We start from the raw sequence: 24033 nt of genomic DNA, 5'->3' as shown, positions 1-24033 counted from the left end.
GGTAAAAGGGGTTTATATACCTAATATGTACATTGTAGCGAGATAGGTACTATGAAGACTGGATGGAGAACTCGGAAAGTAAAAATCCTTTATTTTGCATTGCCTCAGTATTATGACACTTGATGAATCTGATCCATCTGTAGATTAAGCCAATCAATCTACGCACCGATTCAACGGCTCGTCTGACAGTCTGGCAGTCTGACAGCTCTCTGACAGGCAACGCTGGGCATCACCGTCTATTTTACTCTGGTCATGACTGTTCTTGAAGGCTCATCTGCCTCTTCCGGCTGGCCAGGCAGATTAATTATGTGATATTAGGTGATGTTAATATAATAGTTGGCAATGTGGCATAGATAATATAGTGATCTACACAGACATCGGTGCATGCACCTGCATACACCAATGACTCGCAGTGTTTAGACAGCAATGAAACTACCATTAAGACAACCTTTCATATTTCAATCCTACAGCCTCACTCTATCTACTCTACTCAGCCATGCGCGATAAGCACTGTCAAATCATCCATCTTGAACAGAATCCAGACCAACATCAACAGTCGCAAATTGCAGATCCACCGGCCCCCACCGTTTCACATAGACATGGTCCTTGTACCTGAACCATATTAACCCGGTCTCAAAGCCAGGTCTCACCAGCAAACTCTGAATTTTTGAACCTTCTGGAAGCTCTGGATTCTGGAAATTGGGAAGATGGAGTCTGGATCTAGATCGGGGCCTTGACCTTGGCTCCACTATGACTGTTGCAACTTGCCTCGGCGGATTTGACACGGAACACGAGGAATCTCCAGCCTCACACAATCATATGACACTCGTCCATACGAGTACGAGCGAGATTTTCCCCTTTGCGACAGAATCGGAGATAGATTGGTTTCATGAGACGAGGCGGAGCTTTACCTTGGACGAACTAGTTTTAATTACTGGTGGTTAGCCGGAGCCGACTGGCGAGATTTGATGACTAGTGGGACGGGCAAATCTCTGCTTTTCGATTGTTGAGTACCTCTCTCTTGGATTAATATCAGTGTTTGTTCATGGATTGATCTATAGCTTCATTAGATTTATTCTATGATGACTCTGTAGATGCTGTAGTTGTAGATATATGATTGAGGAACACGGCTCGTTGATCTTTCCCTCTTGGTCATCGTATACAGCCTCCACTGGATCATTAGACTTCTCTCGGCCTTTATTCCAGGCTGTTCTAGATCCTTGCAGGCTCAGGTGACCATGCAGACATTATTGTTAGTACGGTGTCGGAGACCCTAGTGCTTGGATCTGCAATTACTACTTGTGACTGCGACTTGTGAGAAATTGACAAGTGCTGGGCAGATGCCTCGTCAGCAGGTGATGCAGCGGACCCGCTTCGGGAGATATTCTAGAACTCTAGAAGCATGCTGCGGAGCGGCTTCTCGACTTGCAATTCAATCAATGCGGCTACTGGATCATACAGCCGCTGTGTCACCGTCTGGCGCTGTGGCCTAGACATCGGGATCGACATGGGCTGTCCCGAGATCGCGATCTTGAAACAGCATGCCTGCACGTCTGATACAAGGCCACTGCAGGTCATATCGAACGCAGTCAAACGCTGAGCATCGATCGCAGCACGAACCACGCCCCCAACCCGCCAATGACCATGCCCACCAGGATCCGACGGCCCTCCCAGGTCAACCCTAGATACGCCAATCCACCCACCACCAGCTCTTTGCGTCGGGCCTCCTCTCGTTTGCGTTTCCAATCCCGGTCGATCGGAAACGGAGCCGCCGGCTGTTGCTGCGGCTGCTGCACGTCTGTCGCAGGTGCAGATTCTGAATCTGATGGTCCGGCCTGGACCGATCGCAGGACCACCGCCGCCGCCAGCGCAACGGCACGATGGTCCGACGTCGGAAACAGAGGCAGCACGTCGTATCGGCAAGGCGTAACCGTCGCCGTCGCCGGCCCTCCAGCAGAAGGATCTAGATACAAGATCCGGTCGCACCAGCTCGGCCAACGACTGTGGACAAACTTCCATTGGCGCGGATCCCGCGCCCCAAGCTTGTACTTGTACGTCGGCGGGAAGGAGATCGGCGCTTCAGTCAGGCCCTGGAAACACCGGTCCTTTTCCCGTTCACGCGTGAGCTGGTCGTCGCGCAGCAGCCGCGAGTAATGCAGCGGGCTGCTCTCGTCCGCATCCAGCTGCGGGAATCGTGCGAAATCCGCCGTCTGCGGCAGCGTGTTGGACGTGCGGTAGTTGAGGTCGCCCGCGAGAAAGAGGTAGCCTGCCGTAAACACGCCCTCCGCTTCGCCCTCCCGGTCACCCTCCCCAGTCGACGAACCAAGCAAAGCCGCGCGCTCCGAATCCTCCTCGTGGTTTGTGGTTGTAGTTGTAAAAACCAACCGCTCCACGATCCCCCTCCAATCCTCATTCCGCCGCTCAACCGCATCCTCCGCAGGCGCAAGGTGCGCCGCAACAAACGTCAGCGGCACCGTCCCCGTCCCCGTCCCGGACTCCAACGACCACCCCAGCCTCGCCCCAACAGCCCCCTTATTCCCCATCTGCTGCAAGCCCAGCCCGACCCCCGCGGTCTGCACCGACGCGATCCGCCCCGCGACGTCCGACCGCGCAAACACCATCAACCCCGTCATCCCTACGTGGTCCTCCGACACAGTGACATACTGCGCATCCTCCCAGCGCCTTGCCGCCGCTCGATCAACAACCTGCCGGAACGAGGTAAAGTAGGGGGTGAGGTAGGAGCCGCCGAGGAAGGCGTAGGCGATCGGGGCGAGTTCCTGGAGACTGAGGGCGATGAGATCCGGTGCGGAGGTGACGGTGTGGGGAAGGGCGTGGAAGAAGTGGGCGGCGAAGAGGTCGATGTCGACGGGGTTGCGGGCGCAATTGAAGGTGAGGATGTAGAGGGTGAGTTTGTCCATTCCTGCTATCTAGATTGCATAGTATATGCCAAAGTTTAGGTTGGAGTTAAAGGAACTGGGTTGTTCCTCTGGGTAATTAGTGGTTGCTTGCTGATGGTCGGTGACGTCGCTGACAGTGTACGGGGTAGCGGTCGGTGTCCACGTGGTTCTGTCCGTGATTACGGAGTACACTTATTGGCATGTCTGCAATTGGCCCAGGCAAAAAGATAAGGTACCTGACTGAAAGAGTAAAAAAGCATGTGGAAAAGATTGCATCATCCGTGAATCGAACACGGGCCTCGTCGATGGCAACGACGAATTCTACCACTTGACCAATGATGCTAGTTGTGATTGACAGCCAAATTTGGCTTTATAAACCAATCCCAAGCCGAGTATAAGGGCATGAGTGATTCATCAATTGAGTACAAGAACCACGAAATATTTGTCCGATGTCTGAATTAATGCTAAAAATCGAATGAAAAATCGCTATCTGACAAACGCTATGCATAGTCTAATGCAGATTACAACGAAAACAACCCAGTTCTCCGCTTGCCAGAAGGATAAACAACCAACGCCGCAATAAACAACCCAACAGTAATGCCGATGGCGGTCTGGATCATACCATAGCCCAGACTAGTCAACGAGGTTCCCGATGCACCACCCGATGCATCGGCCGTTCCACTGCGGACCGCATCCGAGTACTCAATCGCCGACAGGATCGAGCCGGACGAGGCCAGACCCGACGGCACCATGGTGAAAATACCAGGAATGGTCGAGCTCACCGCGTTGCCGTGCCAGAGCCGACTGTACAAGTTCGCCAGCAGGCCGATGGTGAATGCGCCGACGGTATTGGCGACCTGCGACGAGGAGCCGAGCTTCTGGGTGCTGAAATAGTTGGTGATGTAGCCTGAGGTGCCGATTAAGACCATCATGGGAATCTGTCGGAACTTGGCCTGGTTGATCAGCGCAGCGATGACGCAGTACGCGGCGACGAAGGGGAAATGAGAGGCGTATGGGCTGCCCCAGACAGACTGCCGGGCGCAGGTGGTGTCGCTGGTTGCGTTGGAGTCGATGGCGCCGTAGATGGTGGTTCCGACTGTGACGCCGTACCCAAGGAAGAGGGAGTAGAGGATGGTGTACACGAGACGGATCGAGCCGGCGATCATCTGATGCGACTGGAGCTCCAGGCTGCTCGTCAACACGGAGAAACCGGGCAGGATGAGGGCGATAGAGGACTGGGTGATGGTGGCGTAGCAGAAGACCGGGTCCGAGGTGCCTGGGTACCGGATACTGCCAAAGGCGCGGGCTAGGAAGGAAACCAGGATGGCCGCCGTGACCTCGAAGACGTTGGAGTAGAGGGCGGAAAGCGGAGCGAGAACCAGCTGCATGAACCCGACACAGCATCCCAGCACGAAAATGATGGGCATGTCGATCGGGCGCGCTGAGAAGCCAAACGGGCCGACGGCGGCCGAGCCCACGCCGTAGAGCAGGATCACCATCCAGCGCGGATACCGCGGCTTGCGGTCCATGATCTCCGTCAGCTCGCCGATGGCCGTCTGCATGTCCGTCATGTCGTGCGTCACCCGCTTGTAACACCCGTGGACCTCTTCCAAACGGCCCAGGTCCAGCCCCTGTGGAACCCGGACCAGCTTGACCTCGGCGGTGCGAGTGTATGGATCATCAAACGACATGATCATGCAGCCGGGAAGGTACATGAACTGCGCCTCGATGTCCAGCACGCGAGCCGTCATCTGCATGTACTCTTCCAGCCGGTGGGTGGGAGCACCGTATCGCATGAACGCACGGCACAGTTGCATGATGTAGCGTTGACGGACGATGATGTCCGCGATGTGATACCGCAGCTTCACCTCGTCGTCGTTCCTCCTCTTCTTCTTCTTGTTGGCCTTGGCGCCCTTGGTGCCGTTTTTGATCTCCGGCGGTGGTACGTTGGCATTGGCCCAGGCCGACGCGGAGCCGATACGGCCCATATTCATCGACGCATGGATCAACGAGGCGGTCGAGCTGTTTCTGGACTTTTTGTACCATGCTTGCGGCTTCTGTCGGGGAGGCGGAGGGCTCGAGGCGGAATGGGGCACGCCTGGAGAGGGAGTCACCGTGCCGGACAGTGTAGGTGTGGATTCGACGTCGGACTCGGGGGCAGAATACATGCTGTTGGTGCGCGAATACTCCATCTGGCTCGCCTGGAGCCGGAGCAGAGCCGACAGCACCCCTCCTCCCAGTAGCGGCGGGGGTGCATTGCCATTGGCCTCGACGTCTGTCGCAGCACGATCAGCCAGCGTCGTGGCATCCGATTCGGGAAACGAGCTCTCCTTTTCGTTCGTCTCTGCGTACGGTCTGCGATGGCGCATCTCTGCCAGACCAAAGCCCTGCATCAGCTCCTGAGCTTCGGCATCCACCGCCATTTGCAGCTTGGTCTGATCGGAGAGTCCCGAATCCTTGTTGTTTCGGAAGATGGCCGCCAATTTCTCGTCGTCCCGCGAGCCCAGCTCTTCCATCGGGACCAATGAGGAACCCAGTCCGTTCGCATCCTGTCCCTCAGGCCGGCCTAGCCTGTCTGCCAGCCGCCCGGTTTTCTCTCTGACTGATCGGCTAGCCTGCAGCCACCGATCTCGACTGAAGACAGACGACGATGTGGTGGACCGAACATCCTGATGCGAATCTTCGCGATGGCCCTCCCGACTCTGGCTTTCCTGGGTGGACGTCTTGCGATGCGCTTCATGGATGGGAGTTTCGGGTTGCTCCTCTAACGGCGGTAGGTTTCCTGGTAGCTCAGTAGGAGAATCTCCCGACTGACCGGTGTCGGTTCCATCGGCTCGAGGTGTTTCTGCACTCATGTTGACGGGGGATAAGCGACGGATAAAGCTCTAGTGGGGAATCAAGCACGACAGGTCAGTAGATGCCTGATGACTCGATCCAGGGCATCTTCAGAGATGTCAGATATGGAGAAACGGGGTAGTCATGAAGACAGAGCAAATAAAGAGGACATAGGAGGCCTTCTCTCCTTTCTCGTCTCCTTTTTTCTTCTTGTCGCGGTAGCAAGTGGGACTCGAAAGGAGGTCATAACGGAGGATTTATTATTTAAGAGCACGGGACAAAACGACCGGTTCATGGGTTTACTGCTTAGTGTGTATTAGTGTGTATCCTTCTCCTGTCTATGGTACGCTCTCGTCGAGATACAAGGAAATGGAGCCGTAAATTTGCGTGGCCGGTGGGCCTGCACCACGCCTCTTTCCTGTCACGCCCCGGGTCTCGGCGACTAGAAATTGTGCTCCTACATAGTCAAAGACTCAAAGACACTGGCTCTCATACACGGTAGAATGATAGAAAAAGCAATGCTATGTACTTGATAGATCTCATGCATGTCAATTAATTCGTGCCTATCATGGCCAATCCCTTGCAGAAACGGCGGAGCTTGATGACGCCTCCCACGGGTGGCTTACAGCAGGAGCAAAAGGCAGAGTTCTAGACCCTTCCCTGCAATTATCTATAGCGGGGGATGTAAGACTCAAATAGAGGACTGAAAATTTCTTTAATTAGCGTCGTCCCTCATGGTCTAAGCATTTGCCTCCTGTACTGTACCATGGTCACTGCGCCCAAGCCCGACCTGGACCGCCAACTGGTCGTGGTGGCGTATAATATGGGCATAACTGTATAGGACATTTATGCAGAATAGTATAACCAATCAAGGGAACGGTGATGAACACCTCATCAAACTGCATACAAACGTCAATCAATACAATCTATGAGCGGCTCCTGGTCCAATTCGCTGAGAGTCGATACAAGCCCGTACTAGATCAAACTGGTGGTCATGTCGATCACAAAAGACTCGAATAAGGTACTGCACTTGCTGTTGCTCTACATGGTTACTTGGAACATGATATCACCCCGCATCATGTTGGATCCGCAGTTTGATGACTGATATCTAGTGAAAGCCATTCTATGTTCGCTTTCTGACTTGTCAGGTCTACATCGCTCGCCTACATGAGATGGGAATATATGGAAACTAGCGGCCAGTAGGAATTATCATCCCGAGGACCAAGTCAATGTCATCGATGGAGATGGGTTGATTCTCGGATTCTGAGTGACTCTTTTGACCGAGAGGCCCAATATAGCCTCAATTTACCACAGTCCATCTGTCCCGAATTAGCAACTCAGAATCGTAACCCAAATGCCTCCGTCCAACCCCTCCACCATCGCATCCATCTACAACGAACGAAGCACCGCCTACGACACCGCCACCTTCCACCACCATCTCGCAGAGGAATACATCCGCGCCGCAGCCCCCCAGCCAGGCGCACATGTCCTCGATCTCGCCTGCGGCACGGGGCTAGTGACCTTCCTCGCAGAGGCGCAGGTCGGACCAACGGGGTACGTCGTCGGCGTCGATATCAGCGAGGGGATGCTGGAGGTTGCGCGGGAAAAGGCACAGCGAACCGGGTCACGGGTTACCTTCCACCAGCATGATATTTCTGATTTAACTGATTTGGATTTGAATCGCGGAGGTGAAGGCAATGGCACAGGCCAGTTCGATCTGATCACCTGTGCGGCGGCGCTGGTGCTGCTCCCTGATCCGCTTGCAGCGATACGGTGCTGGGCGTCGCTGTTGAGGGAGGGCGGCAGGCTGGTTACGGATGTGGCGGCTAGGGATGTGCATGTCCCTGCGCGGATCTTTGAGCGGATTGGGCCGGAGTTGGGGCTGTCGTTGCTGTGGGATCAGAGCTGGGTGAAGGGTGAAGAGTCGTTGGCTGGGTTGTTGAGGGAGGCCGGGTTGGTGGTCGAGAGGGTGTATTTGAGTCCTGTCTTCCAGGTGAAGGAGTACAAGGTTGACCAGGCTGGGGAGCTGTTTGAGCAGGCGGTTTGGGGTCCTATGTTTAAGAATTTCGGGGTGGGGAGTGTCAGGGACAAGGCGAAGAGGTTGTTTGTCGAGAGGTTTGCCGAGGAAGCTGGGGAGGAGGGTGTGTTGGTGGATGAGGCCAAGATGTATATTGGTGTTGCGGTCAAGCGGTGACAATGATGCCAGCTGCTTGTTATCCATGAGTTTGAATGGTTACATGTTTGAGGTAAGCCCGTGCCTAGTTGTAAACTGCCACATCTTTACCACTCCACACCCAACATCTGCTCGCATACCCACCGTGCTGTCTGCGTATGGAGACTATAATACCCCTCATCCTCTTTCCCCTTGCCATCGACTTCGCACGTGGACGTAGACTTGCCAAGCGCCTCGAATATAACCAGCTGATCCCGCATATGCTCGTCCACACAGGGCTGATGACCCTCAGATGTACTCTGCAGGCCTGGGTCATACAACTCACGCACAAAGTCATCCACGCATCTCTCTACCAGTTCCAGAGCTATACTCCTATCATCTGTCGGTCGACCTTTTCGGCCGCCTGTCTTTCTCTGAGAATTCTGGTCCTGAGCGCCGAAAAGCGCATCTCGACCGAGCTTGAACCCATTCGATGTATGTGCCACGATGAGAATGTAAATATGTGGGCGGTGGTGCGTTCTTTCTGAGACGTGCAGATTGATAGGCACAATCTCGTCGTTTCCATATAGTCTGGCTGGTGGGCCTGCGCTTCCTTGTTTGACTATCGAGGACGGTATCCTTCGGAGTCGAGTGCGCAGCATCCGCATGGTTTCATACTCGATGAATTGGCGGATAGTCGTAGACTGAGATGTATCATCCGATGTTTGCGAATTCCCCTTCTTTCGATCTGTATGCTGATCAGATCCACCAAACAGGGAAGTATCCGGTGCCAAAACCGTGACATCGATTTGTGTGATCTTGCCCCGTGGGTATCCGTCTAGATCGACTCGCGGGAACCCATACGGAGACTCCTGATTCCTGCCCATTGGGTGAATGACGAACGTCATCTTCCCCAGACTGAACGGTCCGGTCGCCCATCCTCTCTTCTCCAGATGGACGGCGAGCGGTGGAAGCCCAACCCTGGCGAAATTCGGCACCAGGACCTGCGAGATGTAATCATACGACGGCGAAAAGGATACGTTCGTTCCTCCTGTGATGCTCATACGGACGGGCTGTGGTTCTGATTCTTCGTCGGATAAACAGCCCGCTGTATGGAGAAGATACGGATACAAAGCCTGAAAGACTAGTGATATAGATCCAGCCGTTGGTAAATGGATGTTAATCTCGCCGTTTTGTCGAACGCAGGTCTCTGCATTTGGTGGCGGATGATAGGTCAATGAAGACGATCCCACCTCGGCGCCTGAGACGGCACTCCCGCTGACGTCTGCCAGATATTTGATGGCAGCCAAGTGGGATGCTTTGAGACCCTTCTTGCCGGTGCGGTTGCCGCGAATATGGTCGATTGTGATGGGTCGGCCGGTGATGGTGGACAGGGCCAGCGCGATACGCACTAATTGACCTCCTCCTTCGAGAGTGCGGCCGTCAAGGTGAATTCTTTCTTGTCTGGTTGGAAATGACGACATATCTGGCTGTTGAGAGGACCTTGTGGGGTGCATTTATCATAACTGGTAGAGGAGATATTGTGTTGTCGAACGGGAGACAAAATATATACTCTCGTTTGGCGAATATATTCTACATGCTGCCTATATCTTTCAAGTGATTCTAACCGTTTACGGGTCGGTGGCTACTGTATATATATGTGACTCACGGTCAGGCTGACTCAATTAGTGACGCATCGGCAGGGGTCGAGGATTCATCCGTGGACCGAATAATGAACTTCTTCTGAGCTACCCTGGCATCCCAAATGCGTCCACTCGGTGAGATAGGCAGTCATGTTCGAAAAGGTACTGCTGCGCTGAATTACACCTACTTACTAAAGTAATAGAAGAATATTAGCCTAGAGTAATACTATAGGGATCACTTTATTCTTACTTCACATCTATATTAGTTAATGAATACTTATAATTTCTTTCCTAGCTATTTGAAGGTGCACTTAATCTGATTTAGAAGCACCTGAATGTATAGCACGGCCAGCATGTTACTTATCTTAGTTAACTGATTCTGTGGGACGTTATGGGAACTTCTGCAAAGGCATGCCATATTTATCTGAAGAGTGGGACCTCCTAAGTTAAGAAGAGATGAGAAATGACCTTAGTCTGAGGTAATAAAGTTATAGACCAGTTTCTGGGCATTCAAAGTATTCTGGAGTTCGACCCTCAAGAACAGAGCGCTTTAACATGGTATGCCTGCCCGCCTTTTGATCTTGTACTGTATATAGTTGTAGAACAATAAAGTCGTAGATGTGGCCCACCGCCATGTTTTGCTTGGCACGTTATTCAAGAAGCAGCAGGCGGGTGGACAACGGAGCCATCAATACGTTGTCTGGTTCCTTTCCCATAATTGAAGTGGTAGTACAATGAGCAACCAAATACGAATCGAGCGAAGACCATGCATAAGCCACAAGCTGCTTACTCAAAAAATAGATATACCTTTGTTCAGCACATTTCATGCAAAATATCCTTGCTCAAGCCGATACTGTTTTACTACCTTCAGCGTACTTTTTCTCGAGAATGCCGAAATGTGAGATGCCATAGAAGAAGTCCAAATACAGGTCAATCGTTCTCAGTCAGCAGATAGTCTTTCCAACACTTGTTGACCCTTTTCATCCAAGTTCGGGAACTTTCGTAACTGACGAAGATCCATCCAGAAGTCCTTCGCATCACGATGTCCGTCACCATGTGCCTCCATACGTTGTTGTAGCAACTTTTTCCACTCAGCATCATCCTCAGTCCATCCCCAAGAAGCCGAGACGTATTCATACCATACAGGGTAGTAGGCGGCAAATTCCCAATCAAGTATTCCGACCAACGCCCCGTCTCTAACAATAAGGTTGCCCAAATTAAGATCACAGTGGGTGAGAACATAGGGTTCACACTTAGGCATACGCTTCTTCAAATTCTCCAACACTCGCTGAGGGAAAGACTTTGCTGGTGGATGATGGAGCGTAATAGTAATCGCATTCCAAAGTTCGAGGTCAGAGTGGAAAGGTCCGTGGGGCGCACGGTCAGGAAAGAGTAGCGCTGGCTCACATGGGCCTTGATCAACTGTTTGTATTGACTCCGATGTGAGGGACCGTAGCTTCTTGCGGATTTGGACAACTTGGTCTGCGATAGCTGTCTTCTGGGACTCTGATAGTGTAGGCCACGCTTGTTCAAGTGTTTGTCCCTTTATTCGTTCTTGGAGCACAAAATACCGCCCGTCGCTATCAACCCAGTCACGTATAAGCTTTGGAGCAGGGATATCAGGGTACTTGGAAATGTGATTCAGCGTTTTCACTTCGTTTTTTGGGCCCTTATCAGGGCGCTCTTTCAGGATCACATCTGACCCGATTGACCAGACTCCGCGTCGGCTCGCGCCATAGAAGAGTTTGACATGGCTCGAATAAAAGCATTGCTCCTGCTGTTCCAATGTCCAACCACAGGCAACACAGCCCTGGGCCGGGTCCTCCTCCATAATGAAAATGGGCGAAGAAGAGGGTGAAGTCGCTCTGTCTGCTCAGACGGGGTCAATGTTTGCGAATTTAAGGGACAGCTCACCGCTCACGTGAGGCTCCTTAATCAGGATTAAACACATGGCAGACAGACATTTTAGAAATGCATAATCCCGAAAAGGGGACCTATCAGTTATTGGCCTGATGTCGTGCTGCAGTGTATCCTTTGAATTGACGGGGAAGGAGCTTTTGTGAAAATAATATACCACTAAGCTAAAAAGGCGTCCGGACTATATCCTCATCAGTATAGAGTTATATATAGTCATGTATCTTGAAATCAAGCAGTAATCTATTTTCTAACAGCTTTGTACACCGCTCCAGAAACCACGAATCCACAAGTTATGAAACTCTCTAGTTATACATGTTTGCAGAAGTTTTGCCCGAACTAGAGCACAACCAAACTCTGAAGGCGGGGAAGGCTGTCTACTAGAGAGGGTACAGCAGACTATAGCTATAATATGGACTTTTAGTATTTTTATAATGATTATATGCCACTACTCCCACACTCCCTATGGTCACACACACTGCACTATCCCTAGTATAGTAAAATCAAAATATCTTATGGACTACTGCTTGCAACTAGAGCAAAGGTAGTAAGTAGATATTTAACTAAAAAGCTTTAATTCTTAACTAAATACTAGGTGGTCTAGTTAGATAAGCCTAGTAGATATCTAGGTATATAGTAGATGATTAAATAAATCCTTATTACTATCATATATGTTGTATACTTATGGTAAAACTATATACTAATATAACACCTATAGAGGTACATAGATATCTATACTTTTTTATATAGTACTAAAGGTATCTAGTAGTTAGATCTTAGTACTAAGGATCTAGGTTTAGAATAGAAAAAGATTTTCTTTATTAGTAATAGCTAGAAATAAACCTGTGACCTCTGGATAATAGATTTTTTTTAATTTTAGGCATAACCTAGTATATTTAGTAGTAGGTTTCTATAGGGGTACCTTACTATTAATAGTTCCTAGACCTTATCATGCCTGAATATATTGCCTAGGTGTAGTAAGGCTATATATCTATAAAAAATAAAGAAATCTAAATATAGAGGATGCTTATAAGATAGTAAAGAATATACTACTTAATATAGTACTTAAGAGTTCTATCCTAAGTACTTAATACTATAGCCCTTAGAGTACTATCTTCTTTCTCTACTTAAGTTAACTAGCTTTTATAAGATTCTTTATTACCTTTAAAGCATAGGAGCTAGCTATATTATAAAGGCTATCCTAGTCTTTAAGGGTATCTACTAGGTAATCTATTCTATACTTATAAGCTAGCCTCTTACTCTTATTAAGCTAACTAATATCTTAACTAATCATTATACTAAGATTATAATCTTATTATTAATATTAATATATCTAATACCTACTTCTAGATATAGACCTCTTTTATAGGCACTACTATAGTAGTACTTAATTACTAGAATTATTAGTACCTAATACACCTTCTTAAGCCTATTACTAATAGCTATAGTAATATTACTAAGTTAACTAGCTTTTATAAGATTTACTATTACCTTTATAAGCTTAGAGTCTAGCTATATTATAAAGGCTATCCTTATCTTAGTATTAATTTTATTATTAAGGGCTTACTTAATATAAACACCTAGTAATATACTATTAAAATTAAAGATAAAGTTACTAGAAAAACTAAGAAAATAAGTATAGAGACCTACTTTAAGAAGAAGTATAATCTAATCTTAAACTACTAGKAGCTTCCTATAATTAAGATAATTAAGAAAGGTATTATCTACCTAATAAAAGTCTTAACTATTTATAGACTTTACTAATACCTATAGAAGTTAAATAAGTATTAGACTTTATATATAATTAAGTATATATACTATTAAAATTAAAGATAAAGCTACTAGAAAAACTAAGAAAATAAGTATAGAGACCTACTTTAAGAAGAAATATAATCTAATCTTAAACTACTAGGAGCTTCCTATAGTTAAGATAACTAAGTAAGATATTATCTACCTAATAGAAGTCTTAACTATCTATAGACTCTACTAATATCTATAGAAGTCTTAATTATCTATAGACTCTACTAATATCTAGGAAGTCTTAACCATCTATAGACTCTACTAATATCTATAAAAGTCTTAACTATCTATAGACTCTACTAATACCTATAGAAGTTAAATAAGTATTAGACTTTATATATAATTAAGTATACTATATCTTATCCTATAGATTAACTTAATTCTATTTATAAGTTAAAGGTAATGCTTAACTATATAAAAGACCTAATCCTAAATACTTTTAGTCTTATAATTAATAGTAATATAATTTATACTAAGGCTTATCTCTTACCTAGCCCCTATATTTAGTTTAATAGAAATTAGTATAACCTTAATCTCCTAATAGCTAGCATGCTTTCTGGTAGATTTAGCTACTATAATTATATAATTAGATTATAATATTAATTACTATATATTAGGTTAAGACTAACTTATATATAAACTCTCTAATAAGAAAGAAATCTATAGCCTCCTATATCACCTAGAAGGTGAGCTTATGAATTCTTAGATAAGGATAACTAAGATTATAGTAAACCTATCTTACTAGTTACTAGAACAGAGGCTTATATATTAGAAGACTTAAGCTAATAGGGTTCCTCTTAACTTAACTAATTATCTATATTTAGGTTTATTTATTTATCTTATTACTAAGGGTCATTACTGGAGGGTTAAACCATCTAAATATTAAATATTAGTCATATATAATCATATATATACTATAGTATATAGTCTACTAAGGCCTCAGCCCTCAGGCACCCCTTTATAAATAGAGACCTGAATCCATACTACAGAGGGTAAAGGCAGCATAAATCTATAACTATAGGAAGAATAAGGATAAAAGATAAAGCCTAGCTAATTAGAAGATAGGATAGTAATATTTCTAAATAATAATAAAAATTAATTATATGGCTGCGTACTAATTAATGTAATAATCTCTAAATAAAGAAGTATAAAGGCTAAATAACTTAAATATTAAATTCACTATTAAGATATTATATGGGTTAAGCCTAGATAATAATAAATTTAATAATATAAATAATAAACTTAAATATATAAATATTACTCTATACTTATTTAGCTATAGCTTGCTTCTGCTATATTTATCTAGTAGGTATATCTAAGGTTTCTATCTTAGTAAATATATTATTAATATTATTAGGAGGTAATCTAAATACCCTTATTACCTCTTTATCTATCTACTATAGTTCCTTTAGGGGCTGCTATTCCTTAGTTAAAAAGTCCTAATATAAATACTTTTACTAAAGTTAACTATATAGCTCTAATAATATACTACTTATTATTAGGGGAGATGATTACTAACTCTTAGCTTTAGTTAAAGATAGGGGGGATAATAGCTAACTCTTAGTTTTACTTAAAGCTTAGGAGGTTAGTTCTATCTACTAAGAGACTACCTCTATTATATTAGCAGACTCTAATATTAAGGTATTACCCTCTAATTCTTTCTTTATTAACCCTTTCTTTATTTATTATATCTTAGTAACTAGTTCCTTCTTAATAACTAGCTCCTTCTTAATAGCATGCTCTTTCTTAATAGTATACTTCTTTTTAATATTATACTCTTTCTTAATACTATGCTCTTTCTTAATATTATACTTTTTCTTAATACTATGCTCTTTCTTAATACCTAGCTCTTTCTTAATACTTAGCTCTTTCTTAATTCCCTTTATCTTATTCTTTTATAGCTCCTTATCCTGTAAGTCCTCCTCTTCTAATTTAGTAGCTGGCTCTTAGTTTATTATATAAATATTTACCTTAAATAGTGTAATCTAATTAGGCTTATTATAATAAGCCTTAGTATCCTATATTATTTTACTAGATAACTTAGCTAGGAAATACTTAATAAGTATCTTTTTAAGTATTCCCTCCCAGGCACTTTACTTAATATAACTAGAACTATTTTTTAGTTAGAATATAGGTAAAATAAAGACTTTATTACTATTTTATATATACTAGTTTACTATTTCTCTATATCTATTAATAAGGTCATTAAGGAAAGTATCTATAATTATAAAGATTTAATTTAGTAGGATACTTATAGAAAAGTTTACTAATACTTATTAGAATATTTAAGGTAATACTAGGTTAAGCTTATACTTACTACTAATAGAAGTCTACTTCCTATATTTTTTAATACTATAATTATTATAGGATGTATCTATCTAGACTTAAAAGTTAATCTACTAGAATTTACTTTTAGGCTTCTCTAGCTTCTCTAGCTTTTCTTTTTTCTTTTTACCCTCTATTAGTTCACCGCCCCACAGACTAAGAGGTGGATATCTAGTATTTAGTTAAGTAGGTATAGTCTCTTAAGTATTTCTCTACTATATTCTTATAAGGCTACTAGTCCTATTAAGTAGTATACTAGATACTAAAACTTCTGGAATTAGGCTCTCTAGAGCTAGGTGCTTAACCTACTAAGTAAATATTACTAGTAGACTACTAACTAATACTACCTTATAGTCTAAATTAGATTTAGATAGAATTATAATCTAATTCTAATCCTAATACTTATTTAGGTTTACCTTACTATAATAAGGATAAGCATTATTATTTATACTTTAGATATAATAGTAATACCCAGGCTGCTTAGTGCAGTAAGGTGTCTATAGTATCTTAAAGATAAAGAATAAGGAGTTAAAATAGTAGAATAAGGGGTAGTAATATTTAGGTACTACTTAGAAGGAGTTTAAGTATATTAATCTACTTATATACTTCTTTTTAGCTTCTAATAATTATTTAGTTTCTTCTATATATTTCTATATAAATAGTAATCTACTCTAAGGTTTATATAAATATAGAAAGGTTAGCTTAATAGTCCTAATCCTTTAATTAATATATCTAAATTATAGTCAGAAATGTATAGAGAGTAGAATTCTATAGAAATTAGTTATTTTACTAGTATTAATTAGATATAGTTAATTATAGCTAATATTATAAGTAGCCTAAATATCCCCCTTTATTCTTACCTTATCTATATTAATTTTTTAGTATAACAGTGTTTTATTATAAAGATAGTTTATTAGATAATTAACCTAGAACCCTATAAGGATGAGATTATTAAGATAGCTATAGGATAAATCTTAATATCTTATATAGTTACCTATTTACAGGAGCATTATAATATATTAGTAAATAGAAAGACTATTAATTACTAGCTCTATGAATAGGGTGTCTAATGGAGATTAAAGTCTAATAATAATAAAGCTATCTACTACTAAATTATAGTATTATTTTATAAATACTGCCTATCAGATAGAAATATTATAATAATTCTATAGAAAGAAGGTTATAAAATTAATATAAGAGGCCTTACTAAGCTCTATAGATAGATAGGCCTTAGGAGATAAATTTATCTATAGAACTAAGAGGAGGCTAACCAGGCACTGCTAGCTATTATATAGAAGGAGTTAGATAATAGAAGTATTAAAGGGTTAGGCTATAGCCTATTATATATATATTTTAGGAATAAATAGTATCTCACTTCCTAATATATCTTATTTCCTATAATTATTACATTAATTATAACATTATAATACTAACTTTAATAGTAATTAACTTTTTACTATAGTATAGAAGCTAGATCCTAATAGAGTTACTTATTAACTAAATAACCTTTAATAACATTATAGTGAATACATTATCCCTAGGCTAAATTATCTCTAGTTAATTAATAGATACTGCAAGCTGTAGTTTTAGGGTATAGATATCTATACTACTATTAATATATACTCTTAATATATTATCTAGATATATATTAGCATCTTAAATCATATAGCTATTAGTATTCTTTAATAATATCTTTATACTTTAGATACATAGCATATCTTACTATAGATCTTATATACTAATAGAGATGTTAAGATACCTCTTATTATATCTACTTACTATATCTTTATCTAAAAAATTTAACTAGATGCATCCTTTGGAGGGTGCTTTTAATATAGAATAAGCACTATAAACTAGTAGATTAAGGTATAGTAGGGTTAGTTAATAAAGTTAGTTCTATTTCTCTAGTAGGTATATTAATCTGAACCTAAGGCTATATTTAACTTTTACTAAGCATGGTTCTAGAACTATTTTATAGAGTTATTAAAGGGTTATTTTAATAAGGACTCTTTAGCTAACTATATTACTCTTCTAGTAATCTATATACCCATACTTTGGTTAGAGATCTATAGATTTATCTACTTATAGAATTCCTATATAATTCACTGCTAACCTTAATGACCTAACTATATCTCTAGGCAACCTATTATGCTGTATTACTAGCTAGGTAATGATATTTAGAACTATAGCTTAGAGCCTAATATATCTATCTTAGAAGACCTCTAGGCAAGACTCTCTTTATATAGTAAGTATATTTTAATATATTATAATCTATTTACTAATTATCTAAAGATGTTAATGACTACTTATCCTAATTAATAAAGGACTAGTATTATAATAAGCTTTAAAGGCTTAGCTACCCTTCTATTATTAATAGTTTATAGGTGCTATCTGACAGCACCTAAATATATAAGTAAGCCTATCTTTAATTATATAGATATATTTAAGAATATATTATATCTAGTAAAAATCCTATATTAGAATAACTTAAACTGCCTATGGGTGCTTAGAATTAGGAAGGCTTTAATATCCCTAAGATAGATAAGATTAATATCTAGAATAAAGGTCCTAATTACCTTATAACTAAGCAGGATTTTACTTTTAATAAAGAATAGATATTTATAGCTATTAGATTCTAAATATATAAATATTTTACATTAACTACCACTATAGTATATAGTTAATCACTAATTATATATATGTATTAGTAGCGTTAATTAAACCTAGAGAGGGAATTATATATATATATATAAGGTGTTACTAATTATAACCACCTAAGGCCTTAGGAAGAGAAATAGTATTTCTAACTCTAGGGTATAGACTCCTATTATAGTACTTAATATAATATTAACTAGATATTAATTAAACACAAAGAGGGCATGTATACAAGAGGTGTATATATATATATAAGGTATTATTAGTTATAACTATAGAAAGACTAGTATTTCCTATTTAACTCTATAGGGTGTAGACTCCTATTATAGCACTTAATATAATATCTACTAGAAGCCTATAAATATATTAATTTTACTTAATAATAAAGTACTTAGATAAAGGACACAAAACTATTAGCTCCTTATTACTAAATACTAGTTTATTAAAGTCTACAGATACTCTATTAGTAAAAACTATATCTAAAGTCTTAATATACCCCTATATAAGAGTATATAACTCCTCTTTAATAGTAAATCTATACTTAATGAAGTTATAGTCATTAGGCTACTAATCTATAGATCTAGATAGATTAACCTAGTTATTAGTATAAGCCTACTAGAGAGTCCTTATATATATATAGTCTTTATTAGAGAAATACTTATAGGGTTTTTTCTATAGGATCTTATTAACTAGTATAGTATTAAGCTAAGCAATCTTATAGTAAAGGATATTAATATTATTAATCTAATAGATTACCCACTACTACTATATATAGCTAGTTTAGAATTTCTTACTATTTTTTTATACTTTAATATACTTCTTCTTAATTAGAGATTTTAGCATATCTAGTAGTACCTTAACTCTAAAACTCTTAATATTATCTTACCTATATTACTAGTCTAGTAGGACTTTATTAGTCTCCTCCTTATCCTCTTATATAGGGTTACTATTATCCTATATTATAAAAATACTTTACTTAGTATAACTAAGCTTATCTATAATATACATAGCTACTCTATCATCTTTAACTCTATTTAATTATTAGTATTAATTATTATAATAATTAGTATAGGTATTACTTACTACCTATCTATAATATACTTCTTTATTCTTTCTACTAGACTAGCCTGCTCTACTTTACTAGCTATCTAATAGTCTTTAGTTATTTTAAGCTAGAGGACAGCCTAGCATATAGCTTAATAGTCTATATTTTTTATATTCTTAATCTTCTTTTTAGTTAGTAATATATTATCTAGATACTCCTAGACTTTCTTTATTAAAGAATAGTTTAATAGCTCAGTATTAGGCTTCCTTTTCTAACTAGTAAGCTAGCTAGGTTTTATACTAAGATATTTCTGTCACACCCTGGGATCCGTCTCTGCTGTTCTCTGCTAGTTAACTACTTTAGGAATGAGGTGATATAGTCCCTAGACTATATCTGATACTTACCTAAGGCCTACCACCTTGGTAGCCTGATGATGCAATGATATAATAACCTTCTAAAGATTAAGGATAACCTAATAGTAATATAAGAATAATAATAGTAGAGATAGAAGCAAGGCCTATTAAGTATATATACTTAATAGTAAGAGAGTAACTAATAAATTAGACTAGTAAACTTATACTTAAGTAAATAATTATTATTAAATATAAGAAACTAAACTAAGATCTCTAGATATAATAATAATAAGTATCCTTATATATCTATAGTCCCTCTTAATAATAGTTATAGTAGGTGGTAGGGTAGTATATTAGTAGATATCTATAATACTAAAATACTAACTATATTATATACCCTTCTATTATATTATATATTAGGTATAACCTCTCTCCTAGTAAATCTAGCCTAGTGCTCTAGAGCACTATAGAGTAATTCTAGATAATAATAGAAAGGCTATAGTTATATAGTTTCTGTACTAGAAACTATGGTCTTCCTATAGTTTAATAACTATAGTTTAGTTAGTTATTATTACTCTATAATTCTGCCTATCATATCTACCTAGTATTAGTATAGCTATATTAGTGTTATAACATCACCTCCCCCTCTCTTAGTATTTTGTCCTTAAAACTTAATTTAAAAGGCAGTGTTTCCCCAGGTAGGTAATTTCTTTTATTAACTATATTTACTTATTATACTTAAGTATTATACTAATACTATCCCTAAAGGTGCTCCTGCTCCTAAACTTCCCTATAACTATAATTAAGTTACTAATTATATTTATTAAGTAGAGTATATTATTAAGAATAGCTTTATTACTTCCTTTCCTTATAATTACTATGCTTTATCTAGTAAAGTATATATAATAGACTAGTCTTATAAATATTCTAAGTATACATCATGTACTTACTAAGGTTATTTATATAAAAAGGATTTCTATACTGTAAAGGAATAGAATATTCTAAAAGAGGCTGAAAAGAAGATTACCTCTAAGCTTTCCTTAACTAATAATAAGTTAGAACTCTTATATCCTAAGCTTCATTAACTGTAGGATTATTTAGAGAAAATTTAAAAAGAATTAATAGAAAAATAGTAAAAGGTTACTAAGTTATTAGCTTACTATTTATAGCTTTAAAAACAATAAAAGTTTCTTAAGAAGTGTGGTTTCAAGATATCTAAATATAATACTAAGTTATTATAGATCTTAGATAAGAAGAAGTCTTCCAAACAGCCTAATCCTATAGCTAAGATTAAATAGCTAGCTATAACTTCTGAGAATCCTAATTTTAGTTAGATAATAGTAGAGATTAATTAGATGCCTCCCACCTTCTAGGAAAACTTTAATTTCCCTTTAAATAGTACTATTAGATAAGTTAGTAACAGCCTATTAGATTCTTAATAGGTTCCTATATATTCTCTAAGGTATCATATCCTTTCTACTTTATAAGATAGTATAGTTTTCTACTAACTTATCTATGGTTCAGAATCTCCTTAACTTTATACTCTTATTTAGTGTTATTATTAATTTCTATATTTTTAGTAATTTCTGCACTCTCTAGTACTAGTTCTAATAATAAGATATAAAATACTAGATAAATTTTTAATATACTTTTTAATAGTTATAACTTATAGTTAACTAGTCCTTTTCTTTCTTTGATAATGAAGGGTCTAATTTTCTAATAGTCTAATTTCTAACTTAGTTATTTTATTTTAATATTTCTATAGAGCAGGTAAACTTTCCCCCTCTTTTTAAGATCTAGAGTACTCCTGTGCTTCTTATTATAGTAAATTACTATTTTAAGGTTTATAAATTTAATATCCCTTAAAAGCTAAGTCCTTAAATAATTAATAATATCTACTAAATCTATAGCTTTATCTGCTGTAGGTACTTTATTTTATAGTTCTCTAATTAATATAGGATTATACCTATAGTTAGTGAAGAATAGTGTTTCTCCTGTTATTAAGTGAATGGTATTATTATATATAAACTATGCTATTAGTAGGTAAACTACCTAATTATCCTATTAGTAATTTATATAGTATTATAGATATTACTTAACTATCTAGTTTATTTATTCTGTTTATCTATTAGCTTATAGATGATATATGGTCATGAGTCTTTACTTAATTCCTATTAAGTCTGTTAATAATTACTAAAATTTTAATATAAATAGTTTATCTCTATCTAATATAATATATTATAGCATTCTATAATTAATAATTATATATCCTATGAGTAAGCTTGCAAGTTGTGATACTATTATTATTATTATAGTTAGGATTAAATAGATGAATTTTATAAGTCTATTAGTAACTATCATTAGGTAATTATACCCTTTTAACTTTAGTAGTAGTCTGATAAAGTTAATAGTAATCTATTTCTATAGTTTCTTTAGTATCTCTGGTAATTACATTTTTCTATATAGCTAGTGTCTGGCTAGCTTATCTCTAATATAAGTTTTATATTAATAAATATAGCTCTATATCTTTCTTCTTATATTTAGAAAGTAGTAGTTCCTTAAGATAGCTTTAGCTATTTTCTTAGTTTCTATATAACTATGCATTAGGTTATTATAATACCTAGTGATAATCTTGCTCCTTATATACTTAGGTATATAGATAAGTCCTTATAGGTATACTAATCTCTATTTATTAGTAGTTATATACTTATTATCTGCTAAGTTTTTAAGTATTTTTTAAATAATTTTATCTTTTTTTATTACTTTAATAATTTCTTAAATCAGTGGGTCCCCTTACAGTTTAATTATAGCTATAAGAGTATTATAATTATATATTAATAATCTATCTTCTTATTACTTTAGTATTACTAACTTAACTATTTTTCCTTATAATTCATAATCTAGTTATTAACTAAGTATATTAGCTTATCCATTCTCTATTCCTTTATAGTAAATAATTTTAAAATTAAACTATAAGAGTATCTTAGCCTATCTAGCTTATCTTCTTATTAGTTTCTTTATAGTTATAAAGAATGTGAGGTTTTTATAATCTATCTTTATAATAACTATATATTATACTCCCTCTAGGTAAACTCTCTAGACTTTAAATACTACTACTATAGCTAGTAGTTCTTTATTATAGATATTATAGTTAAGTTCTGCTTAAATTAACTTTTATAAGTAGAATATAACTAGTTATAGTTTTCCATCACTTCCTAGTTAAGTTATCCTTATTCTGATTATATAATCTAATATATTAGTTTTAATTATTATCTCCTTCTCTAGGTTACTTTATACTAATATTAGTGTACTAATAATTTACTATTTAATTTAATAAAAAACTTTATTATAGTTTTCATCCTAGTTAAAGTCTTTTACTTTTTTAAGTAATTTAAAAAGTGAATATATAATCTTTATATACCCTTTAATAAATTATTAATAATAGTTAATAAGTCTAATAAATTATTAAACTTCTTTAATATTCCTTAGTTAAGGCTATTTAATAATTAATTTTACTTTATTAATTTCTATATAGATTCCTTCTATAGATATCTAATATCCTAAAAACTTAGTTCCTTAGATATAGAATTTATATTTCTTTAATTTTAGTTTAATATTTACTTTCTATAGCTCCTATAATACTTTAGTAATATACTTAATATATTATTCTTCTTCCTTAGAGAAGATTAGGATGTTATCTAAGTAGACTATTATAAAGAGATAAAGATATTTATATAATACCTTCTCTATAAACCTTTTAAAAGATACTAGTGCATTAGTTAGCCTAAATAGCATAACTAGATACTTAAAGTATCTAAATTTCATTCTAAATACTATCTTCTATTTATTGCCTTCTGTAATCTAAAGGTGATTATAAGTATTAGTAATATCTAACTTTATAAACTATTTTACTCCTTAAATTTGATCTTGGATTTCATGGATTAGTGGAAGTAGATAATAATCTTTAATTATAATTATATTTAATAGTCTATAGTCTATATAAAGTTATAGACTTCTATCTTTCTTAGGTATAAAGAGTATACTATATCCTACTAATAAGATTAATAGTTATATCTTCCTAAGTTATAACTATTTATTAATATATTCCTTAAGCATCTATAGTTCTTTTTCTAATATCTAATATATTTTCTTATATACTAGTGACTTCCCTTCCTGTAGTAGGATTTTATAATTATATTTTCTATATTCTAATAGGACATACTATTTTAGTTACTTAAATAAGGTCTTATATTTATAGTATTCTTGAGATAATACTCCTAAGTCTAATTTAGTCTTAGTTCCTAGATCCTATATCTGGGTTATAGCTAGGTCCGTGCAGGGCCTAGGTCTATAGTTCTAGGTTAGTTCTAACCCTAAACTTATATCCTCAAGGATTTTATCTTATAATATTTTA

The 24033-nt window shown here is 38.4% G+C and overlaps 5 protein-coding genes and 1 non-coding gene across 6 annotated transcripts; 1 reads left to right on the top strand and 5 right to left on the bottom strand.

Moving 5' to 3' along the window:
* Positions 1-1589: 1589 nt before the first annotated feature.
* On the bottom strand, positions 1590-2918 carry Aspvir_004373 (putative inositol 5-phosphatase; the record flags this gene model as incomplete). The annotated part of the gene is made up of 1 exon (XM_043267601.1): positions 1590-2918. The coding sequence occupies one exon, from the start codon at positions 2916-2918 to the stop codon at positions 1590-1592; it is 1329 nt and encodes a 442-aa protein (XP_043123536.1).
* A 250-nt stretch (positions 2919-3168) lies between these two features.
* Aspvir_004372 lies at positions 3169-3239 on the bottom strand. The gene has a single exon. It is a non-coding gene; the product is annotated as a tRNA-Gly (tRNA).
* A 179-nt stretch (positions 3240-3418) lies between these two features.
* On the bottom strand, positions 3419-5752 carry Aspvir_004371 (threonine/serine exporter family protein; the record flags this gene model as incomplete). The annotated part of the gene is made up of 1 exon (XM_043267600.1): positions 3419-5752. The coding sequence occupies one exon, from the start codon at positions 5750-5752 to the stop codon at positions 3419-3421; it is 2334 nt and encodes a 777-aa protein (XP_043123535.1).
* A 1334-nt stretch (positions 5753-7086) lies between these two features.
* Aspvir_004370 (class I SAM-dependent methyltransferase) lies at positions 7087-7926 on the top strand (the record flags this gene model as incomplete). The annotated part of the gene is made up of 1 exon (XM_043267599.1): positions 7087-7926. One exon carries the CDS (start codon positions 7087-7089, stop codon positions 7924-7926), a length of 840 nt encoding a protein of 279 aa, XP_043123534.1.
* Positions 7927-8012: 86 nt separating this feature from the next.
* Aspvir_004369 (putative RNA 3'-terminal phosphate cyclase) lies at positions 8013-9368 on the bottom strand (the record flags this gene model as incomplete). The annotated part of the gene is made up of 1 exon (XM_043267598.1): positions 8013-9368. The coding sequence occupies one exon, from the start codon at positions 9366-9368 to the stop codon at positions 8013-8015; it is 1356 nt and encodes a 451-aa protein (XP_043123533.1).
* Positions 9369-10467: 1099 nt separating this feature from the next.
* Aspvir_004368 (aminoglycoside phosphotransferase family protein) lies at positions 10468-11358 on the bottom strand (the record flags this gene model as incomplete). Its single annotated transcript, XM_043267597.1, has 1 exon — positions 10468-11358. The coding sequence occupies one exon, from the start codon at positions 11356-11358 to the stop codon at positions 10468-10470; it is 891 nt and encodes a 296-aa protein (XP_043123532.1).
* Between the last annotated feature and the right edge of the window lie 12675 nt (positions 11359-24033).

This window comes from Aspergillus viridinutans (assembly GCF_018404265.1).
Source record: "Aspergillus viridinutans IFM 47045 DNA, scaffold_2, whole genome shotgun sequence".
Lineage (NCBI taxonomy): Eukaryota > Fungi > Ascomycota > Eurotiomycetes > Eurotiales > Aspergillaceae > Aspergillus > Aspergillus viridinutans.
Note: the sequence above shows the minus strand (reverse complement) of the source record. Positions and strands in the feature narration are given on the sequence as shown.